Genomic DNA, 22,791 nt, shown 5'->3' on the forward strand with positions numbered 1-22,791 from the left:
GCTCCCAACTCGGTCGTCTGGCTTTACCTTAGGTCTTTCACAGAAGATTGTTGGTTTTTTCCAGGGAGTCTGAACTCCATATCAATATGAACTAACAGTTGGTTTTGGGTTTCTAGATTAGTCTAAAATAAAAAAAGTAATGACTCACCCCGTTCATTTATACATTGAGCTTACAATCTTCGTCAGGGTCTTCAGCTTCTCCGCTGAAGCTTCGAAGTTGTAAGGAAACAAAGGTATGCCATTGATCGCAAATCTTAAGATCGAGTAGTACTGGAATTGCTTCAGACTTCACACTTTACACTTAGCTCAGAGCCTGATGACAATGCAATATGAAAGTTGGTTTAATCCGCTAGGTTGCGCAATAGTCGATATATGTATTTGGAAAATGCGTATTTATGGTCGGATTTGAGTTATAAAAAAATAACTTCAGAAAAAAATTGTTTTTTTTTTTACTAGCCACTAAGCTTGTCTTGAGAAGGTTTTTTTTTTAAATTACCTGTTTTTTTTTAATTCTACGCCCAAAAATCAAGTGCAACACTCACAAACTCTGCCAAAAAAAATGCAAAATTTTGAACCAGAAATGTGTTCACTAAACTAATACTACAACAAAAATATACTAACGGAAATAAAGCTAATAAAAACATACCAAAAAAAATAATAATAAAACAAAAAAAAACAAAAACAAATCAAACAGCAGCAAAAGTAAACCCTTAAATGTGACTAAGCCGGGAGGCGACTTTATTTTAGTAGCCGCTTTTTGGTAAAAAACCACCTCTAGATTTTAGATAAATACTTACATACTATATACTTTATACTTAACTAACAAAAGTGCAACTTTACTGTAAAAATAAAATTAACTAAAAATAAATACGCAACCCTATGAACTAAATACATACATACACACTATATCTATCCGCAACTATCTACCTTGCACAAGAAAAACCCCCCTCCCCCCCTTTTTCTGTTTTTAAGCACCAATACTCACTCAGCTTTATTTTAAGTATTTGAACTCCAGAAAAAAAATCTATCTACCTAATTGTGCTATGCAAAAATGTTGAAGAGTAACTACTTTATATATTATCTACACTTGATAGATAGTATTTGTAACTATTGTATGCGTACTATTATTAAAAAAAAAATACTATTGTAAAAAAAAAACGCTGCTACTAACACACTTACACACATGCAAACATACATACGCATACATAAATACATATGTAAATATATATAGTATGTATAAAGTACGTGCATTCATTTGTAAGAAGTAAATATGTACGTGACGATGAACTATTGTTAAATTTTTACCGCAGATTTAATAACGTTAAGTGTGATGATGATGATCATTGGCACACACACACACACACACACACACCAATGCAGCATGGAAACAACATACATACATACATATATTCATACATACATACATACATGCATGCCAACCTTGAAAAAGAAAAGTGGAACTGCATACAAAAATATAAATTAAATTAATCTTATGTGAAATGTTATTTACCACAACAGCAACACTTTGACATGAAACTAAAAAAAAAAGAAAACCAATGATGACTAGTTGAACAGAAATGCAATAAAAGCCTACAAATTAAAAAGAAACATGCAATGAAATGTATTATATTTAAGTGAGAGTTCCATAAATAACTACGTGCATACATATATACATAATAGGGCGACATGAATGAAGTGTCACAATAACTGCTGATTGTAGATGACGATTTCTACCTTTAACCCCAGAGCACACGCCTCCATCGCATCATACATACCCCCCTCCCCCCTACATGCATACATAACATACCTTCTGTGAGTACTAAACGTTTAATAGGCATAAAGTTAGGCAAGAATTTAAAGAAAAGTAATTAAAAGCGCATTCGAAACGAAAATAAAAATCACAGAAATAAATAGCACTGTAATGTTGTTTAAGCTGAGGAAAACTGAGTACAGACTAGTTTAAATACTTACACACACCAAAAAAAAAAAACCCCGAGACCCACTTAACGGTTTATGTAAGTATGTATGTACTTAATAAAAACACCTAACGAGTATTAACTAAACAAAAAAAAAAAAAACGCTCAATGAGGGCATAACTGAAAATTGTGTAAAATTTACATCAAGGAATTTTTGAATTTGGCAATGTGACAATGCAGACAACAAAGAACGTTTTAAATACATAAGTACACAATAACAGCAACAACAACAACTACTACTACTACTAAGCCTACAACATGTCTCTGAACAACGCGGTGTTTATACAAACATACCAAATCATGCCTAAATGCATACAAACATATGTACATACATACATACATACAGCTGAAATGTAAGAAAAAAAAAAGAAATAAAAACGAAAATAACACTTATCTCTAGCCCCATCAACTTTCGAAAACCAACTTCAAAAAAAAACCACAATGCAAATACTATTTATTCGATACCAAAAATTTAGAAAAATTCCCCAACGTGCATATAGCAAAATTATTGAACACAAACCCCCTAAATCAGCATTCCGCATTGTTTTTGCAGTTTTGGTATGTATACTGCACTGAAAAAAAAAAAAAACAAAAAACAACAACAAGTACCAACGTCGTTAACGGACCGCAAACATGCATACATAAATACATTAAAAACTAGCAACATTTGAATGACTACCAACCAAAAATTTAGCAAACACTAAACAAAAAAAAAAAAAAACACTAAACAAAAACTGGAGTTATAAGACAAGAACACAAAACTCGTTGCATTATTTCAATGAAGATTCAAAAAAAAAAAAAAAACATAATTAAATAAAATGTAGTATTAATTAATGATAAACTAACTGAGGTAAGCATTAAATATAATAAAAATGCATAGAACCAAAAAACAAAACCAACAAAAACAAAAAAAAAACAAAAAAAAACATTACTGAAAACTTGATTGCCTAATTCTAATTAATATAAATATAAACAAAACAAAAGAAAAATAGAAAACAAAAATCGCATATATATACATATAAAAATACTGAAAAATAAAATTAAATAAGAAAAACAAAAATGTTATTATACTTATTATTAATGATAAAAAATTAATAAATAAAAAATTTTATTTAGATTAATAAAAGTGCGTTTTTATTGAGTTCAGGGTGAGTTTCTATTATGTAATACGTTTATATAAACAAGCTTTCTTGTTTAGGGTCAATGCATGTAAAATAATTAAATTAAATTAAATTATATAAATTTAAAAATGCCCTAATAATCCCTCTAACCTCTTTTTTAAATACATACTTAACTACATTTCATTAATCCGTTGAAAAATATAAAAAAAAAAATAAAAAGCTGTAATTTTTGTCTATGGAAACTTTTACTTCATACATAATTACTTACCACTAGTCACAAAGACCTATCCTACCAGTCACAAATTTAGATATTTTTTTAATATTCTTTTAATATAATGACAGGGCGCATATGCTCCCAATTCAGGAGCAACGCACAGTGCTCCTACACAATTCTTAGTAGGGTGTCACCGAAGTGGGCACCCGAACAGAAATTTGCTTGCGGAAGAACCCTCGCCGCGGTTCATAAAGCAACCTCTGGAAAAATATAGCAAATATTAAAAACAAAACAACATTCATCCAGTGTAGTTTTTAAATAAAAGTACGTACACACTTCTTATGTGGTTTGTTGCTGAATGTATCTTCAACGAAACCGCTATCAAATATTTGCACATGTATTGTTGCAGTACAAATAACTTGATTAGCAAAGGAAACGTGTTTATTGGTCGAAAAACAAACTGCGTATAATCATACTAAATTGATATGTACATACATAAGTAGTACATATCGAGGCCTAACCGCCAAAATAAATTCAAATTTAATACAACCGGCCAAAATTTGCGTAATTTTAAACTTTCCATCTCATAATGACGTCTTTACTTTATCTACCACACTGTTCTGATGACGTCATTGCTCAGTGTACTGGATTGCGTTAAAAAAATCAGTTGCCAACAGAAAGTACACCCCAAAGATGATAGTACATACTAACCAATGACGAAAAATCGGTGTGTTGCATAAGAAAGGTCGGCTTCAATAAATTCGTATTTTCTTTGCTTTTGTTTTATCTATGCCTAAAACATTGTTTTATTACTTTATCAATGGCTGAAAGTACAATAGGACAAGATATCGTGTATATGTATATATGTATGTATTATTACTAGTATCAATATTTGTTTTTTTTTTTTGTATCGATTTAATCTTATTAAAAACGTTCACTACAAAGATCTCTAAATTTAGTTAGTTGTATAATTAATATTTCATAGGTAATAACTTGCATTTTGTATTTTAAATTTTAATGCTTTAATGCTCAATTCAATGCTATATAATACGTTTTAAGACAAGTTAAAATATGAGGAATTTCGTGTCAACGCGGCCACCTCTGTGCGCGACCTCTAAGGATTTGGATGAAAGTTGAAGAGATCGAAGGTTTAGGTGCTATGAATATACGTGCAGCATATTTTGCCGATATGACGTAGGGTTGCCTAATTACAAGGGACTTAAATTTTAAGAAAATGTCATACATACCTTTCTTTAAACCGTTGTATATTGTAAACCTTTTAACGAAACTTAATGAAAAAAAAATGTATTTCTTCCGTCTTGTTGTGGGCTTTAATTATAAATTTTATACATTAATGTGCAAGGTATACAAAACAAAAATTAAGTAAACATTTTTCTTTTTGACTATGGCATTTAAAAAAAAAAAATTACATAACAACATTGTCTATAATGTCAACTTTAAGTACCCAAATGGGCGTAATGGGCTACTTAGGCGTACGGACTCTAGATCGTCTAACGCTCGAGCAATATGGCAAATAGACATTGAAATTTTATGAAATTGTATATTTTTGAATAAGGAAAGGTGTGTAAAAAACAAAGAAAAAATTAATAAATCATATCAACTTTACCAACGGTCTGAAATTATTACTCATTAGGTTTATTTACAATCTCTTCAATTTTCATTCAAATCCTTAGAGGTCGCGCCCACAGGTGGCCGCGGAGACATGAAATGCCTCATATACAAAGTGTGTAAACAAAAAAGTATTGTATTCAATAAAAATTTACATTATAAAAAATAAAAAAACAAATAAATAAAATATCAACGAAAAAAATTAGACTTGCCAAAAAAACAAATAATAAATACATATGTATGTATAAAACGAGTGTGTATAAAAGTTATATGCACCGCTAGCAATTTGAAATTGCTTGTTTCTTTTTCTCCTCTAGCCGTGCTTTTATTTTAAAGGTACACTTTTGCTTTTTTCGCATTCAGCGTTACATTGGTCGATACGTAAGTACCTACTTAAATACACCACACCACATACTTGTATATAGCAAAAATATACATACTTGAATTTGAAAAGCGTGCGTGTGCATTTGATAACAAATTAGAATGTAATCGAATAGATAATTTATTATTGTTTATATAATACGTATGTATGTCTGTATGTCTGTATGTCTATTTTGATGTATGTATGTATGTATATTTGTATTTTGTATAGTTAGCGTAACTATTACTGTGCTCAAAATAAATATCAAACTTTTATGTTTATTCGCTTCGCTTGCATTGCGTGTCATTGTAAAAGTCCCATAAAGGTCATTGGTTCTGACGAATTTCATCATTGCTTTCAATTGAACTTTATTTTTACTCTTGTCCATTTGATTGCGTCGTTGTATTTTGTAGCTTCGCAGTATTTGCCGCTTCGGTATTTAGACACTTTGGTGGTTGTAGTAGATCTGTGTATTGTAGCAGCGCTTCACGCAATGAACGCGACACCTCGGGCGATGTGGTCGTAGTGCAATCAACCAGATAGGGATATAAACCAATTAGCTGATCCCAAGCTGGCTTATTTACTAGTTAAGAATAAGGCAAGCAAATGCGTATGTTGGAATATTTACAATTAAAAAAAAAAAAATCGTTTGTAATTGAAATGGCATACCTTTTGTTGGTGGCGCCTTCTTCATGGATACAACCAGAGTGGCGATGGCCTTAAGTACGAAGGAAATTTCTGAAAGGCGGAATCTGCAAGATAAAACCAACAAACACATTACACACAGATGCAATAGAGTTTCAAAATTTCGGTGTTGAATTTTATATTGAAAATTTATTTATAAAGCGCTCGGCTTAAGACGCCACCTTTCTTTAACTTTTTAGGGTTGTTACTAACAGGGTTATTCTGGCGACTGTCTTTGAAATTATGTATATTGAAAGCTCTCTAAAAATCTCTAAAAAATATATATTTTTTTTTAAACAAAAAAGAATATAAATAAGAATTAAATTTAATCAAAATTTAAAACTGTTAAAGCTGAAAATTAAATAAAAAAGAAAGAAATATGTTCCTAAAAATTACTTTTTGAAACATTAGAATTTTAAAATTCTACTAATAAAAAATAAATAAATAAATAAAAATGAAATGTTTCTAAATGTTAAGTGAAGTAAAAAACATAGTTTTCTTTTTAAAACTGTAAGGTCTAAAAATTAAAAAAAATTAAATTAAAAAAAGAAAAAATACATAAAAGCCTTTGAAAATTTAATGTTTTTAAAAATTTTTTTTTAAAATTTTTTTTTTGCTGACTTTTGTTGCTTCCTTATATAAGAAATTGTCGAGCATACTTTATATGGCAAAAAATGCACAACACTGTCACAAAAAAATAATAATATTAAAATTCAGCGCGATTTCCTAGTGTTTTGAAATTTTCTCTTTAACCCACTAAACTTTAATGGGCTATAAAATGTTTTTAATTAAATACCACGCTAAAGAAGTTTATCTTCAAAAATGTGTGTACTGCTTTATAGACCTAAAAGTAATCCAAAACAATTTACAATTTACTTACCGAGGCAATGGACACTTTCCACTCTGCCGTTCGTCGTCATTGAAACGCTTCAAAACTTCTTGGAAACGATGTAGCAAAGCAGTAACCGCCAAGCGTCCAGCGAAATCCTTCCCACCACCACCTGTCATACTTGTGAAAACATTCGAATTCAATGATGCATTCACCCCCGCAGTTGTTGCCGATAAACGATTATTATTGCATGTATCGTCCAGCAGCGAAAACTGTAGCAACGTTTCAAAGCATGTCTTTGCAAAAATTTCACGTAATTTCCAATCAGATTCATAACAAATATTCGAGTCAGATGCGGAATGTATGGAGCCCTTATTGAGTAGCACAACAATTTGCATAATGAACTGATGTGGCATTTCGTGTGCATGCGGTAAAACTTCGTCACGCAACAGTTCAATGACCTGACAATCAATTGTTTCGTCCAGCACTATTTCTTCAAGGCCACGATCTTCTATAGTACAAATGCTACGAATGAAAAGTAATTGTTTTAAATTGATAGAGCGGGAGGAGGATGTGTCTACGTTTGACGATTGACTCACCTCGCGGGAAATAAAAATTTATCGAGTGTGTCAGCCAAATCATCCCACATGCCTGTAAAATAATTGGGTTTAGCACGTGCCACCTTCAAACCCGTGAGTAGAACTGTAATCAAGCTAGATATAGCTAATTTCCATGTGCTGGACGAAAGACACTTGTACTTCATGGCAAGGGGAGTGCGGAGTGCCTTTTGAAATGAATGAAAAAATAGTATTAGTATGTGTATAAGCGTTTTCTTTTCTGCGCCATAACGAAACGCACCTTGATGATTTCATGTAAAATATTTTCCTGCATAACACAATCCTCCATGGCGGTACACTGATATAATTTCACGCATATGGAAATCGATTTCTCGCCAAAAGGTATAAAATTCATGCTGACCATTTCCACGGAAGCATTGTTTGTGTAATGGTTCGCAGTTTTGACATACTTGTGCTCGACGCCGGCATATGCAGGTGGGGCGCAAGCAAACTTACTAAAAACCAGTAATTGCCGGAATATAACAGGAATCATATGTTTCAAATTAGAGTCGTCTTTGGTTGCTTCCTACATAGGAATGTCATAAAATAATTTTCTTATAGTTGGACTGTAACTAAATACAATCAAGTACCTTTTGTATGAGATCCATACAATCGAGTATGCCATCGTGTAATGGTGTTAGCAATGAATCCGACACAGAGGACATTATATAGGGAACGGCATCAGTTTGCACGGGTATGCAGACCGCATTCGTCAGCACAACGCAAAACTTTTCAAAGTCAGATAAGGTAAATCTGCATGATTTTTGTAGAAATTAAACTGACTGAAATGCTATGGCTTGAATTTTAAAGCGCGATATCTCACCTTTGTTGTATGTGTTGGAAAATGGCTGGGAAAATTTGTATTAGCGCTGTTAAAAATGCCTGACTAGGCACATAAAACTCCTCTTGGGCATCGTTGTTTTTCGTTGTGATCTTTGTGCTTTCAATGCCGATATTCAGCCAAATATTCCATGCAATCTACATACAAAGATGTAATAAGAGTTTTGAAAAGCTGCCAAACTTTCCGCTAAACTCAACTCACCGTCCAAATTTCCTCATCTTTATCGCGCGTTGTCTCCTCGTCAGTAAGTGGCGACGGCGACAATTTGTCGGCATTGTGATACATAATTTCTTGCAGCGATTTTAGTGCGGCCAGCGAGACTTCACCATTTTTACTCAAGGCAGCATTTTGTATGAATTCCAAAACAAGGGACCAAGCACGTTCAAAATCCCCCAGCATTTGCAACAAATCCCGCTTAGTATTGAAAACCTACCTTACAAAAAAACAATGTGTATTAACATATATTCATGTTAAATCTTCCAACACTTCTGCTATGCATTACCCTGCACACCCCCGAAAGTGTTAGAACTTGTGTCTCCGCCCATTGCTTTTGTGCTGTATTGCGTGAATGGTGTATTAATATATTGCCGCTGGCGTCCACCTTTTCATTGCTTGCCGAACTGGAAAGCGCACGCACATTATCCAGTAGTGGAAATAGAACTTGCCAAACGAGCGCCTGCCATGTGGGCGGATTCAACAAACTACCATGCGCTGAGATTGTGGAGAAGAGCGTTTGACCAGCGGATTTGCGTACCGCTGGACGTAAATCCACACACAGATCACCTAATTTAGCATACAAGCACATCCAAAGTTTGTCGAATTGTGGCATTTTCATAGTTCCTGGAAAATCAGGTAATATAGCGCCATCATCAACCTGCGCCGACATTAATTTCTCTTGGTTTTGATTAAAGAAGTCAGAAATGTTCCACTGTAAAGTAAAATGATAGCTTTAGCTCATATTATTTAGCGTAATACAGTGTTCAACACACCATTAATCCAATTGCTGTTAGGGAAATATTCAACTCTTGCGTTTGCGAACCGAATTTTGCGGCAGTGCCTATGCAAAGCGGTAGGCAACGCCAAGGCATTACAGTCAAAAAATCCGTGATTACCAACTGAAGACACTGGAATGCGGTACGTATTAGCGGCTCACTAAAATTATGAGATGCAAATGTATAAACATTTCTTTGAAAATAATACCAAACAAAGCACGCCATTTTACCCATGATGTTCATTTACTGCGCCAATGATTTCGATTATAGCCGGCCAACCGAATGATAATATTTCACCTGCGCCATTGAGTATCTGCAGTACGCAATCGAGTTGCCTTTGACGCACATCTGCGTGCATTACAGTCGACAATTCGGAGAGCGGACTAAGCAACATTGTTTGTAATTCCATATTTTCCTTTAGCGGCACTGTGTGTTTGAACTGCAGTGCTGATTTTACCAAATAAGTAATTGCTTCTACGCCCCATTCACGCATGCGTATGTGACGATGCTGGCAAACCTCAAGCAAGTGATTGGTAAGTGGACGCCATAGCACTTCAATGCGTGGCATATTCACAAGACCGGTCTCAAGTAGTTTAGCGACAGCAAATAAGGAGGGTTCCTAGCAAAGGCAAAGATTTTAATAAAATTATGGATATTTTTTCATTTTATATTTCACACTATCAGCCGCATTATAACAAAGCCACACGCCTTAACTTATCACTGCTGTGATTTCTACTGCGCCTCAAACTTTGCCGCTGCAATCAATATGCTGCTAAAGCACGAAATTTTAAGTTTTAAGTTTAAGTTTTAAGCACTTAAAATCGAATTTTTGTGGCACATTTTGCGGCGCAGTAGAAATCATAACAGTGATGAGCTAAGTTTTGCGACTCTGTTAGATTGGAGGGGTAAATACTACTTACCCTATTCGCATAGGCGAGTTCCATAGCTTCATGCGATAATTTACATAAAGCATCGATGAGATGATGTAGTGCAACATCGTCCAAATACTGGCTGGATTCAAAAAGTTGACTCAACATTTGTGACAGCACTGGCAAATCGGCCATGACTGCAGTTTGTATGCCCACATTTGCCTCGACAGCAGGTTTTGGAAATGCCTACATTTAACAAAATTAAATATTTATTTGCATGCCGTCACTCAGTGCATAACTTCGAAGATACTCACTTGCAAACTACCGCCAGTCGATGGTTTCAAACCCAAAATCCATACCAAGTGTTGCAGTGTCTGTAGCACATTATGCCAGGAAGTGCCCAGTATGCTGCCATTACTGCGCGCCAAAAACAAAATAGCACGCATACATTGTAGATTTTTAGTAGTCAACATGACTGGTGCTTGCATTATGCTGTGTGGTAGCGAAGCGCTTGGCAATGGTGTGCCCACAGCAACAATTTGCTGGCGGAAGTCTCCCTCATTGCAAGTATTTATAAATTGGTTATTCAAATCTTGACTGTTGCTGCGTGCATGACCTGCGGGAACATCAATTTTTATACCCGCTTAATATAAAATTTTACAAATTCTTAAATACCTCGCAAGTCTGCTTCCATATGCACATTGTTTGCAAATATTGCCGCTGCATAGTGTGGTGGGAAGGAAGCACGACAAATGGCCATTATAAAAGCGTCACGTGGTCCCAGCAAATCCAGCATGCCACAAAGTGCTGCATAATTCTGCATAGCTTTTAAAATATTATCCGTTGTAGTCTCATCGATTGAGGCATCTACTAACGGTACGAATGCTGAGAGCAAACCCGCCCAACTGGAGTTGATCAATTGCAAGCACAACGGCTTGTGCTCCTCCTCAGTTATGATGGCAGAGTTGTGTGTTGGCTGTTGCTGCAACAAATTAGAAATATTTGGCATCTCATTAAAAGCTGTTGGGCTTTTCTTAGTATTTAACTAACCATTTCTGGGGTACGCTGTATAACGCCGCCAATAGAGCGTGTTATATCCAAGAGTATAGCATAAGCAACAGAGACACCATAACTGTCGGGTATGTTAGGTGCCTCCAGCTTGTCTAGCATCTCCAAACTATAAATTAAAAAAAAAACGAATGGGTTAATGATGAAGTGTGTTTTAATAATTAGTAAACTAACTTAGTTAACTTACTAAACGGATTTCGCTACACCAGGCGGAAACGTGGCAATCAGCGACAAGTAAACGCCACGGAACATAAATCCACATTGATTGCCGGCATTATGAGCTGCGGTAGGATTATTTTGATTGGCTGCTGGAAGCTGCCCGTTTTGCACTACGAAGAGAAACAATTATTAACGTAAAAAAAAATTGCTCAAAAATATATTGCGCTTACAAGCTGCCGCATTTATTAACGAATAACGCACATAAGTGCCCAATGCTGAGATCATATCGTGTACAATATTGGTTGCATGATTTTTCAGATCATAGGACTTGCAAAAGAATGCAATTAAATTAGGTTTTGTGGCAAGTTTATGTATGACCTCCAAAGCCAAAGCGCGTTGCCAGTGCGGCTTATCAGGATCAAGGAATTTGATGATCAATGATAGGAAAATTTCACACTCAGTAACCTGTACGTGGTAATGAAATAGTAAATCATTAGTTATGCAAAAAAAAAATAAAAATAATATCCAAATCGACGTGCGTACCAATATTGTGTGGTATTTTTGTATAAGAATGGCTACTAAGCGCAGTAAACGCATACTGATCGGAAAGTAGGGTTTGTCATTGGGTACCGCAGTGTTGCCATTACTAGGCGGCGGCACTTGACGATGTTTTACGTTTGGAGAGAAGAGTTTTATAACCAACGCACAAACGCGTTCCTTAAGTAGCAAACGGAAATCGTTATTCTGTAAGAAAAATATATGAGTTTGCACTTATGTTGATTTTTATGCTTCGAATGCCAACCGAGCTACCTCATGGAATACTGCGCTGAAATTAGTTAATACTGCTTCGAGTAATTCTAAGCCAAAAGTGCGCGTCATTTCTGTCATACCAATGAGCCAATAGGGCTGATCAGCATTCACCAGCTGTACGAGGTCCTGGTACAAAAATAGATTTTTTATTGATATTAATTTTATCCAAAATAGTACTTCAAAGACACTTACTTGAAAGAGGAAAAATGCATCTGCTGCAAAGGTTTGCATATCAGCATTGGCCGCCGCGCTGTTTTCACCATCCACAATTTCTCTATTAGCATTCTGCGCCGCATCCTGTATAGACGCAACTGAATCTTTCTCCAAATAGACACGTTCAAATACCAACGAAACAAGTTGTCGAATCGTAGCACCCGCGGTGTTGACAATCGTCGAATTCTTTGTATAATGTAGTCGAAAACATAAGACCAAGGATTTGGCCAAAGTTTCGCCATGAACTACGGTGTTGGTAGTCAGCAGCAGTGTAACCGTTTGTAAGACCTTCACCTCTTCGATGTTGTTTTCCATAAGCATCCACAATGCATCTGTTATATAGCGTGCGCCTTTTTGGTCAACCACCTGCTGGGTGATAAGCCGCTGCATCATACCGAGGCAATACTGCAATATATAAAATACAAACATTAACAACAATAATCACGATCAAAGCAGCGATAAGATAAGTAGCAATAGTTTTGCCGGTAAAGTAATTTCTAAGGAAAATTGTGTATACACGTACATATGTATGTGCGAGCTTGATATTATGACTCACCTTTATGATTTTCAGGTCTTTGGTTTCACATCCTTGCACAAGTGGATATAGAATTTGGTTTACAGTGTAATAAACGGATGTTTGCTGATTATTGCTAGCAGCATTTAGTTTCGATATAGCCTCTTCGCATGACTGGAAAATTTTTTGTAAATATAACGTTGTAATTAAAAATTTAAAAACAAAAGTATGAACAAATTATAAACGTTCAATTTACAATTGCCTAGTTATTTTTAGCAAAATATAACCATTCATTAACATATTTACCAGGTTGCATTTAGCTAACAATGGGCTATTAACACTTAATACATATCGCACACGATCTTCAAAAGTGACACAACTCAAAATTTTGCTTTTTTGCAGTTATGCGCTAAAAATGTATATAGATGTTTTATTTACTTTGCAGCAAAAGCTGGAGCGAATTTTTGTTATAATTTCTTGAAAAAAGCGAAGGTAAAGTTGCCTCTGCCCATATTTTTAGCATGTGCTAAGAAATATTTTTTCTCATTTTCTGACAAACGTGTACTTTTGAGTTGTGTCACTTTTAAAGATCGTGTGCGATATTTTTGTATGAAGAATATCTCTTGCTGCCACCCCCACGCACGCCGCACCTAGTAGTGGCACAAATTTTCGACATCCCATTGCGCCCCACAAAAACAAACGCATATTTGGAGTAGCNGTCGTCTAAAGTGTCCCAACCTCCACCTTCGATCAATTCGTAATACGTACCGACCTACAACTACACCAGTCAGGAGATAACATACACGGAGGAACAACATACATGGAGGAACGACCTGGAGTATGCGGTCCTAACTCTTAGGAACTGGCCAATAATCCAAAACCCAAAAAAAAAAATATTTGGAGTAGTGGGAATCTCATATTACACCTTTTCTTGATAAATTATTAGCTCACCTCTTTTATTAATGGATATTTCTTTTTCGTTTCAAGGGAGAGTGTCTTAAAGTCTGCACGTAGGGCCTCCACAAATTTATGCACCGACTCATTACCACCCGTCGAGGTGCGTACGAAAGACATTTTCACGTCTTAATTTTCAAGATTAAACAATGCACAAAACAAATATTACTTATTTACGCAGCTTCTAATACTCTGCATCACAATTTTATTGCTGTTTTTATTGTTTATAAAGATGCAAAACACAATATTTTTTTCGTTGAAAAAACTGCATAAAATTTGCCAAATACGTTTTCTTTCTATACGGTGTGTGTGGTTGTGTTGTTTCTTTTATCCATTTTGACAGCTGACGTGACAACATTGCGTTGCAGAGCCACTGTAGTGTTAATGAATGGTCAAGTGTAGGGATGCCGTGGCAACGAAATGTAAACAAATTTGTTCCAAGTGCATAAATGAGATTTTCAAAAATTTAAAAACACATTTGTTCAAAGCAATTTTATTGATTTTTTTATTTTCCTCAGTAATTCTCCGGATCTGAAAGATATTAAGTCTATTTCATAAAAAAAAGCATTTAAATATTTGTATCATGTTCTACATATTATATAAGCGCACAACTTCAACCTTTGTAAAGTCGTGTCCGCTCCTTACAGCAAAATCGGTTTTAACTACATTACAATAAATATGCAAATAAACAAAATAGGTAAACATATATGTCCATAAATATTACAATATAGCTAACGTAGCACACATGACAAAATAAAAAATAATTCCTTACAATACTACATGCAACAGCCTTAATTCTTTCGGAAGCTAAGTAAGGTAGGATATATCTTATCTAGACAATCCATTATATCCTTCCGCGCTTTGGCACCGGTAAATACAATTTTACCATTGACGAATATTAAAAGCACCATCCGCGGATTAACCATCCTATAAATTAGGCCAGGAAACAGTTCAGGCTCGTATGAGCTAAATTGACCATGCATTTGATTTAAGTTTTCCAGGCGTATAGGGAACCTTAAGTCTACAGTGGCTACAATATTTTGTAGTTTGAAATCAACAAACTTCACGGGATAACCGAGCTTTTGTAGAATTCGTGCAAATTTTCTAGCGCCCAAATTGGCTTCACCTTCGTTGCGTGCTCCTGTGCAAATTATTTTGCCGGTGCGGAATATAAGCGCTGTACAGCGTGGTTCTCGCATGCGCATTACAACACCATGAAAGCGTGATGGCGTATATTCAGAATTACGCGTGCGAAAATTTATATCCTGAAGATTCAATTCGCAAGCAACTGAGACTGTGGCTACCACGTTTCTATTAAATTGAAAGAGTGATTATTCACCGATATTTGGGTATTATGGTTTTTGTATATGAATATACTCACTGCAGTTTTACTTCATGCTGTACATCTTTGGGTTCAACAAAAGGTGTGACGGCCGGCTGCTGCGGTTGTAGCGTGCTATGTGGATTTGGCTGCTAATTTTGGTGTGGCAGTTTTTTATGGGTATTTATCAAGTATTTATTCTTACTTTAACTTACTTTATTATGCGGAGGAGCTTGTAACAAATTGCGTAAAGACGACTCATTTGCTGAATCCATAATGTTTAATCCAATATAAACAAAATGCAAATTGCAGCATGTCAAAAATAAGGAGCAAAAAGGAATGGTAAATTGACGGCTGACGATAAATTGACATTTCTTCTTCTTGCTAGTCAAATTCACTCGTCACAGAGCTGCATTTTGTTACGATTCTTTTTATAAATATGCAACGTCTTGCAAAATAATATTATGAGAACGTAAGCAAATGTAATGGAATTAGTTTTTTAAAAAAACTTGTATGATTAATGTTGGTATGAAGGTAAGTACTTATTTGGATATTTTTCGTACTAAAAAACAAAGTACACAAGAGAGAATCATACATTTGGTAATTAAATTCATGAAGCGAATGGCGCATTAACGTAGTGAAAATTGACAATGCAACCCTAGTCGTCTTATTAGTCAAATTGGAGTATTGCGATACAAATTTGAGAATAGTCAAGCGGCTCAGTCGTGAGTGGATTCTCGGAAAAAATATAAAGAAATATAAATAAATATATATATATGTGTGCACAAATTTGTAGTAAAAGCAATCAAAATTTGTGGTTCCGTTAGAAATTTCACATTTTCGTGGCCGTAGATCTATAACGTGTTCAAATGATTATTCTGGAAACAAAACAAAAGCGCCAATAACGCCATAGATAAAAAATAAAGAACCATAAATAAGACCGAGGAGAAAAGACGAGTGACTATTTTTTCCAAATTTCCCATTCGCTGAATTTTTCTTCATTCGTGTGAAAAAACGCCTTAAATATCCAGCCAGGAAAGAAAATTGAGTGCAGAAAAAATCAAACAAAAAATGTGAATATGTGCATTAGTTCTGTTGCAAATTAGCAGCGTAATTAAATTTTGAAAGCGAAACGAATGCTACAATAGTGAAGTGCTGGCAATTTCTGCAACAAAGTCGAAGATAAAACCAATTGTATTAACTACATACATAACATAAATAGTGCACAAGACTCCGTGGAAGAACGTGAGGAGGCGTTAACAAAGAAAAAATAGCAAAACAAGTCTGGAAAGATAAAAGTGGAGGCGTAAAGGGGAGTAAATAAACTTGAAAGAAAATCTGCCGGGTTGGCGGTTGTTCATTCACGTCTTGAAAATTGCTATAAAACAATAACCTGAAAAAGCACTCAAAATAAGAACTTCTTTTCGGCGACACGCAGCACGTCGTTTCATTCTATTGTGAAAACTATGTGAATAGATTTACATATACTTTATTATTAATTTTGATATCTTAACTTTATAACACACCACTTTACTTTAAGCGCTTTGCTTGATAGCAAATCTATTGTTTTTATTAAAAAAAGTTTCGTAAGTACCCTTCGTGCATGCTCCCGAAATTGTTGCTGCGTTTCCATCTATTCCTGGATTATATCCTAAAATCAAAAAACGAACTAATACAGATCATCACCGATTTTACACTATTCTCATTCGATCACATACACTTGATCAAATTCATAGCCAAAATGTCGACTGCATTCCTCACCGCTATTGCGGTTATAATGTGCATCCTATTTCGTATACTAAACGTTAACAGTCAGCCGCTGAAGCCAAGCGTTTGGTGTTTGGATCAACAGTTCCTGGATTGTATTTACAAAATTGCACCAGTACTGAGAGAACCGTAAGTAAATGTGGAAAAAATCTTCAGTAATTAAAATATTCAAATAAATCGATAAGTACTACCTTGATAAAAATATCATGAGTACTACTACATATCAGACGAAATTTGATAGGAAAATTCCATGATTCTCGATTCGTCTGAATATAAGAATACCTACCTAGCAAACACATTTTCAAACGTTTAAGAAAAATGTATTTCTCAATTTGATATCAAATGTTTTTCTCAAATGATTCTCAAATTAACAACGAGGTTTAAATTTTACATTTGAAATTCATTTGAGGTTGATTTGAAGAAAGATTCAAGTATCAAACGATATAAAAATGCGCAGTTAAATCAAAAATTGTAAGAATAAAATTAAGATCAGTTGAAAAAAAAAACAATGAATAGAAAAAAATTTTCAAAGAGAAAGGGCTACAAATAATGGATTTGAAGAAGCTGCAACCCTTCAAGACGAATTTACTATAAATTAGTTTATCTTAATTGTTTCGTTTGTTATGTACATACATATGTACATCGCGAAGAAAAAATAAATATGAAATATACATTTCCATTAAAAAATTTTATTTCCACATTTGAAGTACAATTGATAAATAACATTTGAAATTAATTTGAGAGTTAACAATATTCTCAAATGGAGATCAAACTCTTCTCTTTATTGAAAGCTGTAATTTTAAAATCAATATAAAATCATTTTTAAACGTTTGACATTTGAGAAAGGCTTTGATTTCAAATCATTCTCAAATGTATATCAAACGTAATTGTTTGCTGGGTACATGCGCCTCAATACTTATATACATATATGTATGTACGTGCAAAAATACTTTCGTTATCGTCTAGTAAAATTCTGGCAGCTATGACTAAAATTTATAAGGATGGATTAAATCCAATGATTAGAGGCAAAACATGTACTCAATTTAATGATTATGGAGATGCTCCCCGCTCTTAAATGGAATTAGTTTCTAGATAGGCGTTATACCTAAATATTTTAATAAACATTTTTACACGCCAACGAATCACAGTAGTGAATATTTTGCATTTATAAAAATTTGCACTTTATTATCTTTCAAGCGATTGACAACTTGGATTTTTAATGATATGAATCAGAATTTATTATCCGCACTTGGTTCATGTGATCGGCGTGTGATGGCGTTTCATCGTTATATGTAGGCAGGGTTTGAAAATGCTGTAATATTTTTATTTAATTTGCTTTTGCTGTGCTTTGACTTCGGCATGTATGATATCGAAAGCAAAGCAAAAGCAATTAAGAAAAAAACAAATGCTTTGGCTGCCGTTTTACTATGAAATTTCGAAAGCAAATTGTGGAAGCACAAAGACAGCGCAGCAGTAGCAAATCAACAGCAAATTGAGTATAAATTTGCTGCGAAGCATCGAATTGGCAGAAATAGAGGATATTATATGTATGCGTTCGGAAATCCACTAGTCGCTTACCCTGATAAGCTTTGCATTGATGGCGGAGTTAATATGTACTTAGATACTATACCATGCTGCAAAAGCGTCATCTGCACAACACAGCCAAGCAGATAACAACACAGCAAAAGCACTATCACAGCAAATCGAAAGCAATAAAATTTTTTACATAAACTACCGATAAAAAAACAAAATGAACTTTTCAAAGTTACAGCAAAAGCAAAGCAGTTCGAATCAAAATCGAAAATTTCAAAGCGAAGCAAAAGCAAAAATAGTAATGCTGTTGCTGCTTTGCTGACAGTTTTTCAAACCCTGTATGTAGGTCTTAACGAATGGGGAGAAAAGTTAATGTACATATACTTATATGTACATATGTACCTATAAATTAATATACCGATTGATACAATACAATACATATACAATACATATAAAAATTATTATTATTAATTAGTTGATGCCTCTAGTTATATTAATGTATACCTTTTAAACATTTTATTAATAGCCTAAAAGCATTTTAATCAAACTAGCCAGATAATGCAGACATACAGTATCGGTCATATCTATAGCACGCCATTTCAAAGTGATATTGTGTGCCACTTATGTTTATTTATTTATTTTTAAGAATTTTCAATTAAAATTTAGTTCATTCTCAGACAAACGCCATATATACCCAAGTTTAACAATTTGTAGAAAACTACAAAAAAGTGTAACAAATTTGCACCTAAATTTCAAACTTTTTTCTCGGAAGTGATAGAATTTTTTTGAGTACACAGTTTTTTAGCCCCTGCAACTTTAGTCTTATAATGGGCAAATTTCAAGTGGCTACGATTTACCGTTAATTTTTTTAGAATTTTTTTGTCGCATTGGCTTCCATATAATGAATAAACTCAATTTGGAAGAAAACCGCAACATCCTTGGTGAAAAAAATTCTAAAAAATCAGCTGTAACTTGTAGGCACTTGAGACTTGCACATTATCAGACTAAAATTGATTGGGCTATAAAACTGTGTATTCAGAAAAATTCAAACACTTCCGAGAAAAAAGTTTGAAATTTAGGTGAAAATTTGTTGCACTTTTTTGTAGTTTTCTACAAGTTTTTAAACCTGGGTTTATATGGGTTTTATTAGAGAAAGAACTGTATTTTAATTGAAAATTCTTAAAAATAAATAAATAAATAAAAGTGACACACAAAGAAGTAAGTTTACGAAGTACGAATAAGTTAAATAATAAATAGTACCTATATAATAATAAAAAAATAATTATATAAAATAATAATAAATTAAATTCATTGGCAATATTTTGCCTAATGAAGATATTGGCTGCGTTTTTTTATACATTCCAGATAATCCCATTTCACAGCCGGAATAAACAGAATTCGTTTGAAATATGCGTTAACATATCATCAGGAACGTTCTAAAGAATAAGTAAACAGAAAAGTTTATTCCAAATGTTCAGAATGAATAAAGAAATGCAGCCATTAATGCATTTATTCATCAGTATTGCCATCATCGATTAACATTCCTTATATCACTTTCTCACAATAATTTTTAAACTTCAGATGACAAGGGCTGTTTTGTTTTCTTTGTGACAAAGCGACAAATGACGCTTACGACAAAATTTTACTCTAAATCTCTAAAATCTTTAATAAACTCAAAACTAATTAGCAATAAACATTAAAAATTAAATAATTTAAGAATTCTGTGAACTTTGGAGAAAATCTATCTTCGCGTTTTTGTGAGATTGCATTCCAAACATCAATCGCGATTTCCACAACCTGCCGAAATTAACATACGACAATCTTTTACCCAGGCGACGATATGTATGTACATACATATCTAATCAATAATTTATGCAACTTGTTGACTCATCAAATATTCTAGTTATGTTAATACATATGTACATATGCATGAGAATAATTAGCAAGAGGTTGTTAGTATAGAAAATGAAAGAAAATAGTGTGGGTTAAATGTAAAGTGTGAGCAGGAAATAGTATTTGATTGGTTTGGTTAGAAGCATATTGCATAGAAATTTTAATTAGTAATAACAATTTATATTGGTGTACATGCTATATATATGTACGTATGTACATACATACATATGCACATATCTATGCCGTTCAATCAAAGTAGCTTAAGTGACTTTAGGAGGTTTGACTTTGAATTAAAAAAATAATCATATTTTTATTAATCTTCTATTTAAACGACATATCGAACTACACCTATAGCTAGTTAAATGTTGAAGTATTATTTGGGAACCCAATAAAATGTTGCTTTAAAGGGAAAATTACCTGTAACCTTAAAGCCCCTTCAAAGGGCAGGCAAATATTTTGGTTACAATTCAAGGATTCTTATGTGGTATGAGAAAAGAAATTTGCATTGATAAGAAATTGATAGGTGCGGTAAATAGTCGCTATGAGCGTTTGTGCTTCTCAGTTCAGAGTAGATCGAAGTAGATTGGCAAAACCTATGTATGTATGTATATAAAGTCTGTTTCTAGCATCCCACCATGCAAAACATGAGAAATAGGCAACAATCGTCAATGGCAACAAACTGGCGACTCACCGATTTATTGCTGTGGTGACAAATCGGCAACATCACTTCATTCATGTCAATTTTGAATAAAAAAGTTCTCAAAAATTCCGAAACTTATGAATATGGCGTCAATAGTATTGGCCAAAAGCATCTAAATTATGCCCAAGGACAAGATTGAAAAAATAGGAAGCCTCACAGCGAGCAAATGAATTAATTCCGATTGTAAGTTGCAATTTGGTATACAAAAAAATAAATGAAGTATTAAAATGAATAAAATTATTCCAAATATCGCCTGATGCGATAAGAAAAGGACTTATTCAGGTAATAAGAAAACGACTCGCCCAGGCGAGTTGCCTTCGGCGGACGTTTTAAAGCGACCGGTAATAGGAAATCGATTCGATGGCAATATTACCGGCAATAAATTTGTTTCCGAGGGCGACACATTTTCTTATTGCTGGCAACACAAATTGTTTGGTGGGATGGCTCATATGCATGTACTTATGTACACACGTACATATTTGGATGTCAAAATATTCTGAAACGTTTTTCATTCTACACTTGCCGCTGTCACGCGAACGCCGCTATGTCTGCGATAATTTGCGATTTGCATTGATTGGTAAAACAAAACATTTAATTCCTATTTCTGTGTTAACATTTGTATTTCACATTACAATTACAAATTATTGATCGCATCACTTTTTACGGTTGAAACACAATGCCGGCGAACGGCGAATTTTTCGTCGCGAATGTTCGCTGTAAAAATTAAAACACACTGACGTATGTATATGAGAACACACACAACCAAAGCAAACAACAAACTTCGCGCGACGACTGTTCGCGACTGTAAATTCTTATTTCTATTGTTGTCGCTGGCGGCAGCTACAAAATACGATCCATTGTGACAATATGCTAAATATTCTCAAGTTTTTAAATCGAAATCGAAAAATACTGTGGTTGTTCATGTTAATAATTTTGTTTGTAAAAATTTCAATTTTACCTTGTCATAACCCAGCCAGTAAAAGCATCGTAAACGAGCTGGTAACTAGATATTTTCTCGAAGAAAAACCGGATAAAAAGTCGCTTATGATAGCCGTTTACGATTCGTTTTCGTGTACTTTTTCGATTGAAATTGTGGAGCGCATAAGTACAGTCGTAAACAGATTGAAAAAACATTCGTGAGCGAATATTATATATTGTAAAATATTGTGGTTTAAGAAAAAATTCCTATAAAATTAAAACATTTCTATTACATTTTTTTGTTTTATCGTTAGCGAGCCTTTCTCTAACTTTTTGCCGATCCGAAAACCCTCGTAAAGTACAATGTTCGTAAAATGTACATTTTTTTGCTGGCTGTGAAGCAGCTGATTTCGTTGTTCTCGTAGTTATGTTTTACTGAGCGAAATTTTTGAGCGCAAGTTGCTGACGTCGTCGCTCTACTGGGAGAAAATTCGCCGGTATTGTGTTTCAATGGTTAAATGTGAATATGTGCATTTTTACGTATGTATGTATGTATATGCCAATATACATTTGTATAGTATAGCAAATTAATGCCGGTAAAAAACTGATTTCAGAATTGAATATGAATGAGCTCATGCACCTATGTATGCACCTACATAACACCTACAAGCGAAGCGGTGATTGTTATACCCGAGCGCACTTGTGCACAAGGGTATTATAACTTTGTTCACATAACGGTTGTTTGTAACAGGCAAAACGAATCGAGATAGATATAGACAAATGTATACATAAATGATCAGAATGAAAA

General features: G+C 34.1%; 3 protein-coding genes across 5 annotated transcripts in view; 1 reads left to right on the forward strand and 2 right to left on the reverse strand.

Annotated features, from left to right (window-relative positions):
• Positions 1–5,121: 5,121 nt before the first annotated feature.
• Positions 5,122–14,191, reverse strand: mon2 (Mon2 homolog, regulator of endosome-to-Golgi trafficking). 2 transcript variants are annotated; one of them, XM_017622479.1, is made up of 22 exons: positions 13,849–14,191; positions 12,940–13,071; positions 12,363–12,788; positions 12,171–12,296; positions 11,904–12,104; positions 11,591–11,825; positions 11,389–11,530; positions 11,184–11,310; positions 10,809–11,115; positions 10,448–10,749; positions 10,185–10,379; positions 9,495–9,883; positions 9,262–9,424; positions 8,775–9,200; positions 8,474–8,701; positions 8,255–8,409; positions 8,022–8,184; positions 7,673–7,957; positions 7,414–7,598; positions 6,866–7,339; positions 5,971–6,053; positions 5,122–5,884 (listed from the first exon to the last, which is right to left on the reverse strand). In XM_017622479.1, the coding sequence occupies exons 1-22, from the start codon at positions 13,969–13,971 to the stop codon at positions 5,676–5,678; spliced, it is 5,076 nt and encodes a 1,691-aa protein (XP_017477968.1). In that variant the 5' UTR covers positions 13,972–14,191; the 3' UTR covers positions 5,122–5,675. The 2 variants fall into 2 exon arrangements, with proteins under 2 accessions (XP_017477968.1, XP_017477977.1); XM_017622488.1 differs by lacking the exon at positions 13,849–14,191 and adding an exon at positions 13,204–13,231.
• A 171-nt stretch (positions 14,192–14,362) lies between these two features.
• Trf (TATA-box binding protein-related factor) lies at positions 14,363–15,528 on the reverse strand. 2 transcript variants are annotated; one of them, XM_017622514.1, is made up of 3 exons: positions 15,388–15,528; positions 15,233–15,321; positions 14,363–15,162 (listed from the first exon to the last, which is right to left on the reverse strand). In XM_017622514.1, exons 1-3 carry the CDS (start codon positions 15,445–15,447, stop codon positions 14,643–14,645), a joined length of 669 nt encoding a protein of 222 aa, XP_017478003.1. In that variant the 5' UTR covers positions 15,448–15,528; the 3' UTR covers positions 14,363–14,642. The 2 variants fall into 2 exon arrangements, with proteins under 2 accessions (XP_017478003.1, XP_017477995.1); XM_017622506.1 differs by having other exon boundaries at positions 15,233–15,324; positions 15,388–15,527.
• Positions 15,529–15,862: 334 nt separating this feature from the next.
• The window catches only part of Hydr2 (abhydrolase domain-containing protein 2), a 28,141-nt gene continuing 21,212 nt past the window's right edge, over positions 15,863–22,791 (forward strand). Inside the window, exon 1 of the mRNA XM_017622497.1 lies at positions 15,863–17,068. Coding sequence (XP_017477986.1) covers positions 16,776–17,068 — 293 coding nt within the window. The 5' untranslated portion in view covers positions 15,863–16,775. The remainder of the gene's footprint in view (positions 17,069–22,791) is intronic.

This window comes from Rhagoletis zephyria, unplaced genomic scaffold, assembly GCF_001687245.7.
Source record: "Rhagoletis zephyria isolate East Lansing unplaced genomic scaffold, Rhagoletis_zephyria_1.1 Rzeph_scaffold_00047, whole genome shotgun sequence".
In the NCBI taxonomy this organism is placed as follows: Eukaryota; Metazoa; Arthropoda; class Insecta; order Diptera; family Tephritidae; genus Rhagoletis; species Rhagoletis zephyria.

Coding starts and splice junctions, on each gene's coding strand:
- Trf (XM_017622506.1), bottom strand. CDS start 15,447: ATGGATTCAGCAAATGAGTCGTCTTTACGCAATTTGTTACAAGCTCCT. Junction 15,325..15,387: donor AAGCTCCTCCGCATAATAAA/GTAAGTTAAAGT, acceptor CACCAAAATTAG/CAGCCAAATCCACATAGCAC. Junction 15,163..15,232: donor CAGCATGAAGTAAAACTGCA/GTGAGTATATTC, acceptor TCAATTTAATAG/AAACGTGGTAGCCACAGTCT.
- mon2 (XM_017622479.1), bottom strand. CDS start 13,971: ATGTCTTTCGTACGCACCTCGACGGGTGGTAATGAGTCGGTGCATAAA. Junction 8,185..8,254: donor TTCCAACACATACAACAAAG/GTGAGATATCGC, acceptor AAAATCATGCAG/ATTTACCTTATCTGACTTTG. Junction 7,958..8,021: donor GTATGGATCTCATACAAAAG/GTACTTGATTGT, acceptor ATTCCTATGTAG/GAAGCAACCAAAGACGACTC.